Source organism: Protopterus annectens, chromosome 7.part0 (genome assembly GCF_019279795.1).
Source record: "Protopterus annectens isolate FY-2018-M chromosome 7.part0, PAN1.0, whole genome shotgun sequence".
NCBI classification, from domain to species: Eukaryota; Metazoa; Chordata; order Ceratodontiformes; family Protopteridae; genus Protopterus; species Protopterus annectens.
In genome coordinates, this window is record NC_056739.1 from 328,234,550 (window position 1) to 328,246,728 (window position 12,179).

At 41.2% G+C, this 12,179-nt stretch overlaps 1 protein-coding gene across 7 annotated transcripts in view; it reads left to right on the top strand.

The window, feature by feature from the left end:
* The window catches only part of NFYA (nuclear transcription factor Y subunit alpha), a 209,669-nt gene that overhangs the window by 107,586 nt on the left and 89,904 nt on the right, over positions 1–12,179 (top strand). For 5 of the 7 annotated variants that reach the window (XM_044076885.1, XM_044076889.1, XM_044076887.1 and 2 more), the window contains one exon: positions 1,424–1,590. In XM_044076885.1, coding sequence (XP_043932820.1) covers positions 1,424–1,590 — 167 coding nt within the window. The remainder of the gene's footprint in view (positions 1–1,423; positions 1,591–12,179) is intronic. The other 2 variants (XM_044076890.1, XM_044076892.1) reach the window with 1 other exon arrangement.

Below are 12,179 nucleotides of genomic sequence, written 5' to 3' on the forward strand. Positions count from 1 at the left end.
AGTTTCTAAAATGCCAAATATAAATTTTGTAATTCTGTCAAGTGATAGAAAGCCTGTATAGTGCATTATTTGAATTAGCCCTTCTCATGTCAGACAAATGCTCGTAAATCCTCTGGGCCAGTTTCCTGTCTCTTTTTTCTTTTGCGTAAAAACAGCAACGTCAGTTGCAAAGTGCTAAATAAACTAACCCTGTTGGATTAGTCACCTCTCTTAAATGTGATAGTTGTTTGACAATAATTGTTTAACGTTACCTCTTCCCTCTCAACCGTGTACTGAAAATAGTTACACCTACCACATTTAGTGGAACCTGTAATAAGGAAGTCTTGGAAAAGGGTGATATGAAATGGTACCTTTTATGGTACGTTTGCCATATGCTTCATTGGTGAATATGCATATTGTTCGCCAAATTTCCTTCATCATCCATTCAGGTCACTGGCTGATACTATTGAGCCTGCCAGCTAACCATTTTGATTTACTCCTAGTACCTCGAGACCACAGCAACAGCACTTGGAAAAAGTTTTCACCACTGTTTTACTTTCTGCTGCTCCTCAGCAAGGTGTTGACCATAGAGCCAACTTCACTCTTCATTTCTGCACCAGTAAAGAACTTTCTCAGACTTCAGCAGTTGTGCAAAGCTGCTGAAAAACATCTCTTGCACTAAAAATAACCTAAAATAAGCTACTTCTCTTGCAGTTTAAAGCATCCAGGAGTTAGCAGAATGTCATTTGTAAAATAATGCACATATAAATTGTAGTCTTTGGTGTATGGTGAGATGTCTTTAGAAATGTAGCTCCAAGTGAATGAGGGACAGCTGTTTTTTGAAAACTATTGTGGTATGTAATATCCGTGTATGTGTGTTGTGTTGTGTGGTGGTTGTTTTATAGGCTATAAATTTTTAAGAGCACATGTCATGAGTTAAGCAACTGTTAGTTTTGCTTAGGATATTCTGTTGCTGTTAGGAGTTCGGAAGTGGTCTTGTTTGCAAATGTATTTAAGAGCCTGATACCTGCAAATGGAGCAAAAGTATAGATAAGCTAATTATTTTGGAGGCTCCTTTCAATTACACTTATTTTATTGTGCTGTAATAAAAATAGTAGAAAGCAGGAAGGAAGTGGAGGGCATAATCTGGTTATGTTGTGGGGCTTCATATGATGTCTTAATCTCGCCATGAAATTTGAGTGATGACAAAAAGTACTGCATTTTGAAAATGGTACATTAGTCATATTTACAATAGGAGGGCTAAATGGAATTCCTGTTGGGTTGAAAATGCCTGGGGTAGGTGATAAAAGAACCTACTGGTCATCCTGTGCCATGTTGCTTTATCCCAGGCATTTGGCCTTCCTTTTATTTATTCCACAATTAAACTGCAGTAATGTTCCTATTTGCTTCTATTTTTTTCCCCTTTTTGTTTTACTTTCTAAAGTTACAGTCCCTGTTACAGGCATGATCACCATCCCTGCAGCAAGCTTAGCTGGAGCACAAATTGTCCAGGCCGGTACGAATACAAACACAACCAACAGTGGGCAAGGCACAGTCACTCTTACACTACCAGTAACTGGCAGCATGATGAACTCTGGAGGAATGGTCATGGTAAGTTTTTATCCATCTCTTACATTTTACTTTTGTGCTCATTTTGAGAGAAACCATTTAACACGGATATGTACATGTCAAGTTATTTGGGGCTGTTTGTATCTTTTTGCAAGTTGTGTGTGATTTTTATCCCCTGCATGTCTATCCTAAGCCCCTCCAAAACAACTACTTGACTTATTTGCCCCTCTTACAAGGGCAAAAGCTAGTCCCACTCTTTCAGTGGTGAGGACTTGGTGACTCAATGACCCATTTGTTCCCTGCTGTGGACAAGAGCCTTAGTAGCAGATTAATTCCCCCAGTAGGTAAGAGTTTGGTGTTTGGGAGGAGGCCATCAGCAGAACTCCATTTCCCAATGTCTTAACTCCTCCTTCCATTGGCTGGTGACTCTGTTATGCACTGCTGCTGTGGGGATATTTCATGTGCGTTTCTCCACATGTAACTAATCCCTTATGCAGCTACTGACTCGACAGCTGTTTCTGCAGTCCCTTGGCACTCCTGTTGGAGTGAGCAGTGCAGCAGGCCATACAACCTCCCTCCACCCAGGGTAGGTGAACCAGCATCTGCTCAATCAGCCTTCCCATAATAGTCTGTCTGGCACCCGAACTGTTCTTTACTCTGGTCACATTCAAACCTTTATTGCTACAGGCTTGGCTGAGAGTCTTTTCTCTCTTCAGTAGAACATTCTAACAACTTTCTGTGGGTCCCTTTTTACCTGTAGTTCATTTCTTATATTCATTGGGGTAATTTAAGGGACCTCAAAATTGCATCTACTTCTGCCTCTTTGGTACACCTGTAAGCTATCCCGAGGTGAGTAGTGATCTGGTTTCCTGTTTAACTGTGTCACTTAACTGTAAGGCAGTGTATGCTTTGTCATAGTCTGCCCAGGAAATACATTGGACAGGCTAATATTTAGGACTCCTTTTTGAGCTCTTTCCTGAGAAGAAATGTTCAGTACACTGTGGGTAAGTTTGTAGTACTGTGTGGGTAGTGAATGAGTAATTGCTTATGCAATGCTTGAAAGTCCTGTATCATTGTACTTCTAGCATTTGAAAGAGGAGAGGTCCACTTAGAATGATCTGATAGTTACTGTTTTGTATGGCTTTCAGCAGCTGCCAGTTTCCTTTCATGCTCTCTAAAGGATAAAGATGAAGGCTTTGTTAAAACTGTGATTTTTATCCCTTTTACTAGTATACATATTTGTATGATTCTGTGCTTGCTGTCAAGGCAGGGTCTCTGAAAAAAAAAATTTCCTTTACTAAAAGGTGGCATATGTTTTAAATTGGAGAAACAAGTTCTTTGAATCTTGTGCTTCCTGCTTACTTAAACTAACCAGTGTTTTAACATGGTAGAACTTGTAAAGAAAACGTGAAATTTGTTCTCAGTTTTTGAGCCATACAGACAATATGGTTCAGAAACCGTTACCGAACAGCATTTTCAGTGAATGCAATTAATTTTTGATTGTGTCAACAGTTTGAAACCAGTTTACAGTGAATTTCATGTGCCCAATTTATAAGCTGCATTCTTTCAGAAATGCTGCCGTAATCCATATATACATATATCCATACTATATATATATATATATATATATATATATATATATATATATATATATAATATAAAATCTCCATTCGTTGAAAGATCAAACTCGAACACTCACATGAGCGAACATTCAAACTCTCTGTTGTATTTTTTTTTCATACTACAGTGAAGATGGGAATATTTGCCCTTTCTCACTGTAGTGCGATCTCTGAGTTGGAATATATATTTAGTGGAGGGACCCTATTATATATATATATATATATATATATATATATATATATATATATATATATATATATATATATATATATATATATATATATATATATAGATATATATATATATATATATATATATATATATATATATATATATATATATATATGGTTCCCATTCAGAAGCCTGAAACATCATAAGCCTGAAAATCAAAATCCTGAAAACAAAATCATGAAAATTCAGAATCCTGAAAACTCAAAATCCTGAAACTCAAAATCCTGAAAACACAAATAATGCTAATATGTCACTATAAAGACACTAATATCTACCAACTGACCCTGACCCTAACCCTAACCCTAAGGTCCGTCACTATCGCACACTCACCTGACCCACGCCCTAACCCTAACTCACTTAAACCGCCCCTAACCTCAATATTTGTCACTATTGCATACATGCCTAACCTGCGCCCTAACCCTAACTCACTTAAACCGCCCCTAACCCTAACATAAAACCAACCGCACACTTACCTGACCCCAACGCATGACCTAACACCACAGGGCTAACAATAGCAAAGCCACAATGACATCAGTATGTCTATTTTGTGTTTTCAGGATTTTGGTCTTTCAGGATTTTGGTCTTTCAGGATTTTGGTCTTTCAGGATTTTGGTCTTTCAGGATTTTGGTCTTTCAGGATTTTGGTCTTTCAGGATTTTGAGTTTTCAGGATTCTGAATTTTCAGGCTTTTGGTTTCAGGATTTTGATTTTCAGGCTTATGATGTTTCAGGCTTCTGAATGGGAACCATATATATATATATATATATATATATATATATATATATATATATATATATATATATTGCAAATGGTCTGATTGTGATCAGTGTGTACTACCTGGTAAACATACTCTACTTTATAATATATTTTTTATTTATTGGGGTTTAATTTTAATACAAGCATATTTTGCATCCAAACAAAGTCACTTCAAAAAGTTTAGGTCATGTAACCAGGCAGTAAGCCTAAATATATGGGACTTGTTAAATGCATTTCAGCTCTGAGCTGTGCTCCCCCCCCATGCACACATCATACCAGACAAAAGGGCTGGAACCTGTGCTTCAGGTTAGAGCATCTTTCTGTCTATTTGAATAAATGTCTTTTTAAAGATGTGCTATAGTTCCTTTTTCACTTCTGTTTGGATCTTTTAGAGAACTGCTTTAGTAATTTAATTTCTGTATGATGTGCAGTAGATTTTCTAATGCCTTGTCAGAAAATATCACACGTAACTGGGGTTGAATTTGGAAGCATTGAATTCTTCTTTGATTTATGCACAGCTTTCAGGAGTTTGTAACCTGCACTTGCCCACTGTGCTTTCTGCCACTGTGCATGGATGTCAGATGTAAAAATATGCTTGACCCAATGCCACTCTGTTCATTCTTCCACCTATGCAGTTCTGGTCTTGTTCTCTAATGTTAATCATAGGATAGTTTCTGTAATTGCATAAACCAATTGAGACCTTCAAAGGGTTGTCTAGTCAACAAATCAAGTCAAAATTTTACATCAGCACTGAATTGTGCATCTGAAGTTGTTAATCTTCCTATTCATCACTGATTGGTTAGGTTCCGAGCCCTCGGAACAAGAGTCTGCCTTATACCAAGTTTGTGTACACCAAAAACTCTCTAGCTAAGTGGCTACCCACAATGCCCTTCTGTTACCTCAGATCTCGTTTGCTGCGCAGCCATGTAGCAGCGTTTCACTGAGCTCTCTAGCCAAGTGTTGTATTTTTCAAATTTTATAGTAATCCCTCCAGGATGCGTATTACCACATCAAAATGGACAAATGCTCCAGGAGCCTCCTTCGCATCTGGCTGGGAGCCAATCATTACCAATTCAGAGCCCTGCCATTCGGTCTCTCGACAGCCCCCAGAGTGTTCACGGAATGCCTAACAGTGATGACTGCTTATCGGAGACTTCAGGGATTCCAGGTGTTTCCGTATCTAGACGATTGGCTCCTCTCCACCCCCACCAAGTGCCTCCTGGTCAGGGCCCTCCGCTACACGCACTAGCAGAGTTGCTGGGCATCACCATTCACTGGGAAAAATCCAATCTTCAACCCACACATCAGTTTGAATTTAAAGGGGCAGTATTCAACGCTTAAACAAGTCTGGTATCTCTTCCCCCTCACAGGCTTCAGAGATTAAGGGCACAAGTACATGTGATACTCTGTCGAAGGAGTGTCTGCAAGGGAAGTTCAGGCTCTGGGGTCTATGGTGGCGGCCATCCCAATTGTTCCCCTAGCCAGATTACATGAGACTAACACAATGGTTCCTTCTGTCCCAGTGGATATCCAGTCTTCATCCCCTGAGCTCACAGATTGTCATCACCAACTCCTGCATACAAGATCTCCTTTGGTGGAGGAGTACAGATGAAAATATTTGGTGTCGCCTCTTCCAGGCTCCCCAACCCAGCACCACGATGACCACGGTTGCTTCCCTGATAGGATGGGGGGGCCACTTCCAGGGAAAGTCAGTCCAAGGCACGTGGTCCAGCATAGAGGTCAACTTGCATATTAGTGTCCTGGAGTTAAGTGCAGTACTATTGGCATTGCAAGCATTCCATCCGCTCCTTCTGAAAGGAACGATTGCTATCTAGTCAGACAACATGTCCGTCACCTGGTACATAAACAGGGAGGGTCCAAATCATATCCTGTATGTTGCGAGGCCATGAGAATCTGCCAATGGGCGATAGCTTCCAACTGCTTTCTGATCGCAACACATATCCTGGGGAGCTCCAACGTGATTGCGGACAAGCTGAGCAGATGCATCCTTAGTCCTCACGAGTGGTCTCTCAATCCGAGCGTGACGGCAGAATTCTTCAGCCGTTGGGGCCAGCCATGCTGCAACCTATTCACCTACCCCTCAGACAAAAAATGCAGCAGCTACTTTGCCCTCTCTCCCCTTCACGGGGAGTTGCAGAGAGATGCTTTGACTCGCGGTTGGCCCACGGGTCTCCTTTGTTTATCCTCTAATACCCCTTTTTTAAGGGAAGCTATTCAGTTGAGAAGCAAAGTGATCCTCATTGCCCCTTTCTAGCCCTGTCAAGTGTGGTTTCCCTTCCTCTGACCTCACCTGTTACAACCTCCTTGGATCCTGGACACTCAAGGACCTCATATCTCATCCACAAGGGCTGACCCCCGCCCCCCACCCCCCAAAATCTATCCACTCTCAAGCTGACTGCTTGGCTTCTTCACTTCCGTTAGTTGCCAGGCAGGAAACCCTCTCCTCATCTGTCCGTGATATTATTCTGGCCTCCCATAAACCATCCACCAGAAAACTTTGCAGGGACAAATGGGAAAGATTCTCTATCTGGTCACATAATCGGATGCTAAATCCATTTTCAACTCCTGTAGCTACTATTCTTCACTATCTTTGAGTTGTTTGACAATGGTGCATCAGCTTCCACCATTAGAGTCCATTTACCAACTATTTCCAACTTCCATAATGGTTCAGATGGAGTCCCATTTATTTCCACCCGACTTTGCCAGGCCTTTCTCAAGGGAATTTTCCATAGCAGACCTATCCGGCAGCTGGTGGAGGCATGGAATCTCTCCCGGGTTCTTCAGTCTCTCTCTACTCCCTTTTGAACCTGCTGTGACATGTGATCTAAAGTTAGTTTGTCAAAATGGCTCAGGGGTTGCAATACCTTCTCATATTCGCTTATGAATGAATCTAAGCCTGCTTTAATCAAAGCTCACTCTAGGGCTATTGTAGCGTCTGTTGCCCCCTATTCCAGGGCCTCCATGGATGACATCTGTGCAGCAGCCATTTGGGCTAAACCCCATACCTTCATCAAGCATTATAATTTGGATTCTATCTCCAGGGGAAGAGCAGCCTTTGGCTCAGTGGTTCTCAGGAATGTTCTTCCAGAAGGGCCACAACCCAGGTTCTCCAAGTAGCTTGGAATTCTGTCCCATCAGTGATGAATAGGAAGAAAATTAACAACCTCCGATAAAGTTGTCCTATCATAACATTCCATCTGAGTTGTTGATCTTCCAGTCATCACACCCTCCCACCGGCCCCCACCGTAGGCTCCTGGTGGATTCTCTGGGTCTTTGGTGTTTCAGGGTTTCTGCGCAGAGATGGCCTTTGACTTTGTTTCTCCTATATGTTGTATGTTTCTCCTATATGTTGTATGCAAACGCTATCTGAGGTAACTGAGCGAAGGACATTGTGGGTAACTGCTTAGCTCGAGAGGTTTTGGTGCATGCGAGCTTGGTATAAGGCCGACTCTGTTCCGAGGGCTCGGAACTGAACCCATCAGTGATGACTGGAAGATCATCAACAACTCTGATGGAATGTTATGGTAGGACATAACCTTTTTTTGTTTTTCCTCCTCTGGGGTCTGGTCACATCCGGATTTGTATTAATCATCAACCAGGAATGACTAAAGGTGCCCCTTAGTAGCCACCTTGTAGGTTTGCCTTATGAGTATGCACATTAGGTGACCAATATTAGAATGTTCAGAACTTTCCATTGCCTGGCGTGCTGATGTGGAGGAAGTCCCTTGGTTCATAGTTGGGACTAGGCAGTCTTCTTCCCGGGTATCTCTCTGCTCTGCAGTTGGGACTAGGCAGTCTTCCCAGGCATCTTGGCTCCACTGTGCCCTATTGTGTTGTTTTGGGTTTGCATAATTGATGTAGATGCAGAAATGGACCCTTTAACAGTGGACAGATGCTAGTCTGTTGAACTTGCACTGCATTACTGCTGCTTTGGTTGACATTTTCCAGGACACCGCCCACCGCTAGCCCCCATCTGGGGTGTCTTGATGCACAGCCAAGTCCAAGATAAAAAGCACACTTGTGTGAACCATCTTCTCCATAAAGTAGCAGAAAGTATTCTAAGAACAAAGCCAACACAGGAATGGAGGAATATTCTGCCAATAGAGATGATTAGGCAAGATGGGGCTGAAATTTACTGGAGAAAACTGGCAAAGGAACCAAGGTATTGGGAGCAATTGAGAGAGGGAAAGGTAATAGAATGGGAAGAGGCCAAGAATACATTTGGACTGCAGAGATGCCCTTTCCTACCAAGGATAGATACTGGAGTATAGGGAAAAAGAGTAGGGAATCCTAAGTGAAAGACTGACATTGATGGAGTTCTTAGTTGAATCTAGAACAGAAGCTCCCTGTAAAAAGGGATAATTGGTAGGTCATATAGAATGTTGCATGCTAACTATAGGAATCAATTGGAGGAGGTTATAAAGGATTGGGAAAAGATTGGATAAGCAATTCACAAAGAAAAAATGGGATGATATATGCATCAGTCTCCAAGATTAAGATTTTTCTTGGGAGTGTTTGCATAGGTACTTTTATACCTCAAGCAGATTCTATAGAATTTTTCCTTTGGGTAAATTGTAGATATTGCAGGTGTGATGTGGAAGAAAGGGGTAATTTTAGCATATTTTTTTGGGAGTGCAACGAGTTGGCAGACTCTGAAAATTCCCTGTGGATTACTGTGTAAGAAATGGTGAGTGTGCAGTTAAGGAAATGATTTTGAGCTGTGATATAGGATTTGAATTGCCTAGACATAGTAAGGCCTTGCTGAGTTCTGGTGGCTGCCAAAAAACAATTACTAGAAAATGGGAAGTCGGTCTAAACTAGCTGTTTTAGAAGTGGTGAATATAGTAACAGTGATTAAAAGAACCGGTAGTGGGATCTTTAGACAAAGGTAGGAGCAGATTACATTGGGGAAAAAAATGGGGAATTGTGGGAACAATACATGCAGAATAATGTTTTTGAGGAATAATGAGGTTTAAGGAAGGCAGGAATTGAATTATGTATGTAATGTTCAAATGAAGAAGATGTGATGTATAATGCTTGCAACAGAAAATGTTTTATTTTCAGATAAATGTATGATTATGTTCAATGTAGGTGTATTTTTCTCCATTCTCTAGCAAAAGGGGGTGCTCTGAGAACCTAGAAGTCTTGTCACTGAGCTGGGAAAGGATAACAAGACAGTTTAATCCAGATGTTTCCCTCCCTTCCCCTTTGAGCAGGCAGTTAGGCTGATAGAAGTCAATCATATTAGCCTGTGTTTACTCCTCTTGTCTCCAGAAACTCCTTGTTGTGTATTTAGACACATTATAGCAGGGCACCAAGGTTATCAAAGATAGGTGTTTACTGTGCACCCTGGCAACTTCAGGACTTGGTTATGTTGCTGTTAAGCAAAAAAAGCTGGTGTATTCTCCAAGCTCTTTACGGAGTCTGCTGTCATCCTAACTTTCCTTACTAGGGTAAACAGTGTTTGCTTTTTGGTCTATCATAAACTAGAGACTACAGCACCTTTATAATTTAACCATCTGATAATAAGGTTATGGACATAGCTGGTATATAGGGTGTTATCTGCTCTGCTGGGGTTTAAATCACTGAATCTGGAGCTGGAGAACTGCTGTCCTGGGATAACCTAAATGCTGTCCCTCTTCCTGTTTTCCTGGGCCTCCCTAATGTCCCTATTACTCTTTTCTTAGGCTTCCCTGCTGCCTCTATATAGCTTCTCACTAAATGGCGCTCGTAATCCTTCTGGTATTACCAGTCTGGTCTATTGCTCTTTGCACTTCAAAAGTACCTCCTATACTTATGGTCAGCCTCTTCGTTTTGTTTCTGCTATAAACAAAGCTTTGTAACGAAGGGCATTATTTGTCGATCCGTTTTCATTTTCTTAACCTCAAATGTAACACTTTTTTTTATGAAATATTTCTCCTGTGTACTATCTGGTGTTTAAAATCTTTATCCAACAGTGAGCAGCTTGTATAGACCTAAAATGTATTTATGCTTGTCTGTTTTAATGTTTACTTGTTTTATTGTGGAGCTATAAACCCTGGGCCTCGCTAAAAAAAAGACCAGCTTGTCTACCCTTTTGGACCATCCTGATAAACAGATGCAGTAAATAAGTGAATAAAAAAAAATCTGGAAAATGCCTTTACTTAGACTTCTAAAAGGGATATTCTTATAATTTTCTGCTCTGTCTAGATTAGCAGAATCAATTGCATGCATGTGTTGGCTGGCATAGCTGAGGCAGACCATTCTGGATCCCACTTTGTGTTGAGGATCCCTTTTTGCAGGGGTTCCCCAAATCTCCAAGATGGTGAGATTTAACCACTGATCCAGATTTCTTCATGGAAAGATTTGTCTTTGCTTTATTCTCCCCTCTTCAGTTAATTCACCTAAGTTAAAGATGTTTTTTTTCCCTGTGATAGAAATAGGTTATAGTGCTGGCATTACATGTCTTAAGCTATTTCTTTATGATAGCATCTTAGATTTACATATATTTCACTTGGATAGATATTTTTTCTGTTGTATAGCAATGTATAACCGATATTTTAAAAGTACTGTTACATTTGATTGGAGTTTTGATGGTCTTGCATTTACATAGTCATGGCTGATGGACAGGGCTTTAAGAAATGTATGGAGTATGAGCACAAGCTCCCTCCCCAGGACCCATACCCCTTTGATCCTTGTGTGCAAGTGCTTCCCCCTTGACCCACCATGCCAAGCCTGTGCTTCCTTTAGCTCACAGGTCCTTCAAACGGAGAGGCAGAAACTATCAAAAGGCCGCCTCACTCTGACAGGGTCTGCTGTATTGTCCTTCCTCAGTGGCCATCTCTCTATCTGACACCATCCCTTAAGGACAGGCAGAAAGAAAAGTGGAAAAGTCAAAAGGTAGAAGCTGAAAAGTCAAAAGGGAAAAATCTGACTGTTACACAGGAGATCACTGGATCTGACATTTTTTGTCTGTTTTTTGGATCTTAAGATAGACATTCAGAACTTGGTTCCTTGGCTCTGTCAGTCACATCCTCAGTCCTGATTTTTTAATTTGCCTCCTGACATTCAGAAGACTATAAACTCCAAGTTTTTACTTTCCAGTCTACCTCCAACATAGTGATATGACTACTTTCTAACGTAGCTGATGGCATGGTTAGAGCAGTAGGCACTGGCATTAATTTGTCTGCATGCCTGGATGTGTCTTGAGTTTGCAAAAGCTTTAACATGTCTTATTAATGCCACCTTTGATGGGCCCATAGTCAGATACTAACTAGGAGTCAGCAGGATGGATAAGTAGTCTCTCGCTGTCCCTCTCCCCTCTCATGGCAGAGGAGTGACGTTGCCTAAAAGTCTTAGGCAGCCCACAAAACCAGGGCTTTCATAGTCCCTCTGTTGAAAAGCCCTTTCAGCACCCTTGAAGGGTTGCCTGGCTTCTGCAGTCTGGAGGCAGTCTTGTCTCTGCACCCACAAGATTAGCGAAACATAACTAAAGATTTCTTGGTGCCAAACAAGTTTCCCGAGGCTATTTCATACCATTTTCACCTTCCCAAAAAGAAGAGGAAAGTTCTGATTTTTCTGCCAAGTCAATCGGAACTTGCAATAGCGAGATTTCCATGCTGCTGGAAAAGTCATTAATTTGGTCCCTGAACTCCATATAGGATCTGGTGTCTATTTGGTTCTGTGTAATAATGAAGAAAACAGGGGACCTCAGGCCCTTTCTGGATCTGAACTGTTTGAATCAGTATGTCAAGTGGACAAAATTCGTGATGGTCATAGTCCATCTTGCTTCTGCTGAGGAAAGACTATTGGATCTGCCCCATAGATCTCGGACTCTCTCTGCCATTTTAAGATAGAGAAGCTTTCCACAAGATTTCTGCATTTCCAGCTGGTAGCCAATCATTACTAGTTCAGAGCTCTGTTGTTCAGTCTCCCATAGCCCGCAGAGTGTTTATGAAGATAATTACAGTGGTGACAGAGTTTTTTTTTTTTTTTTTTTGCTTGCTAGGAATTCAGGTTTTCCC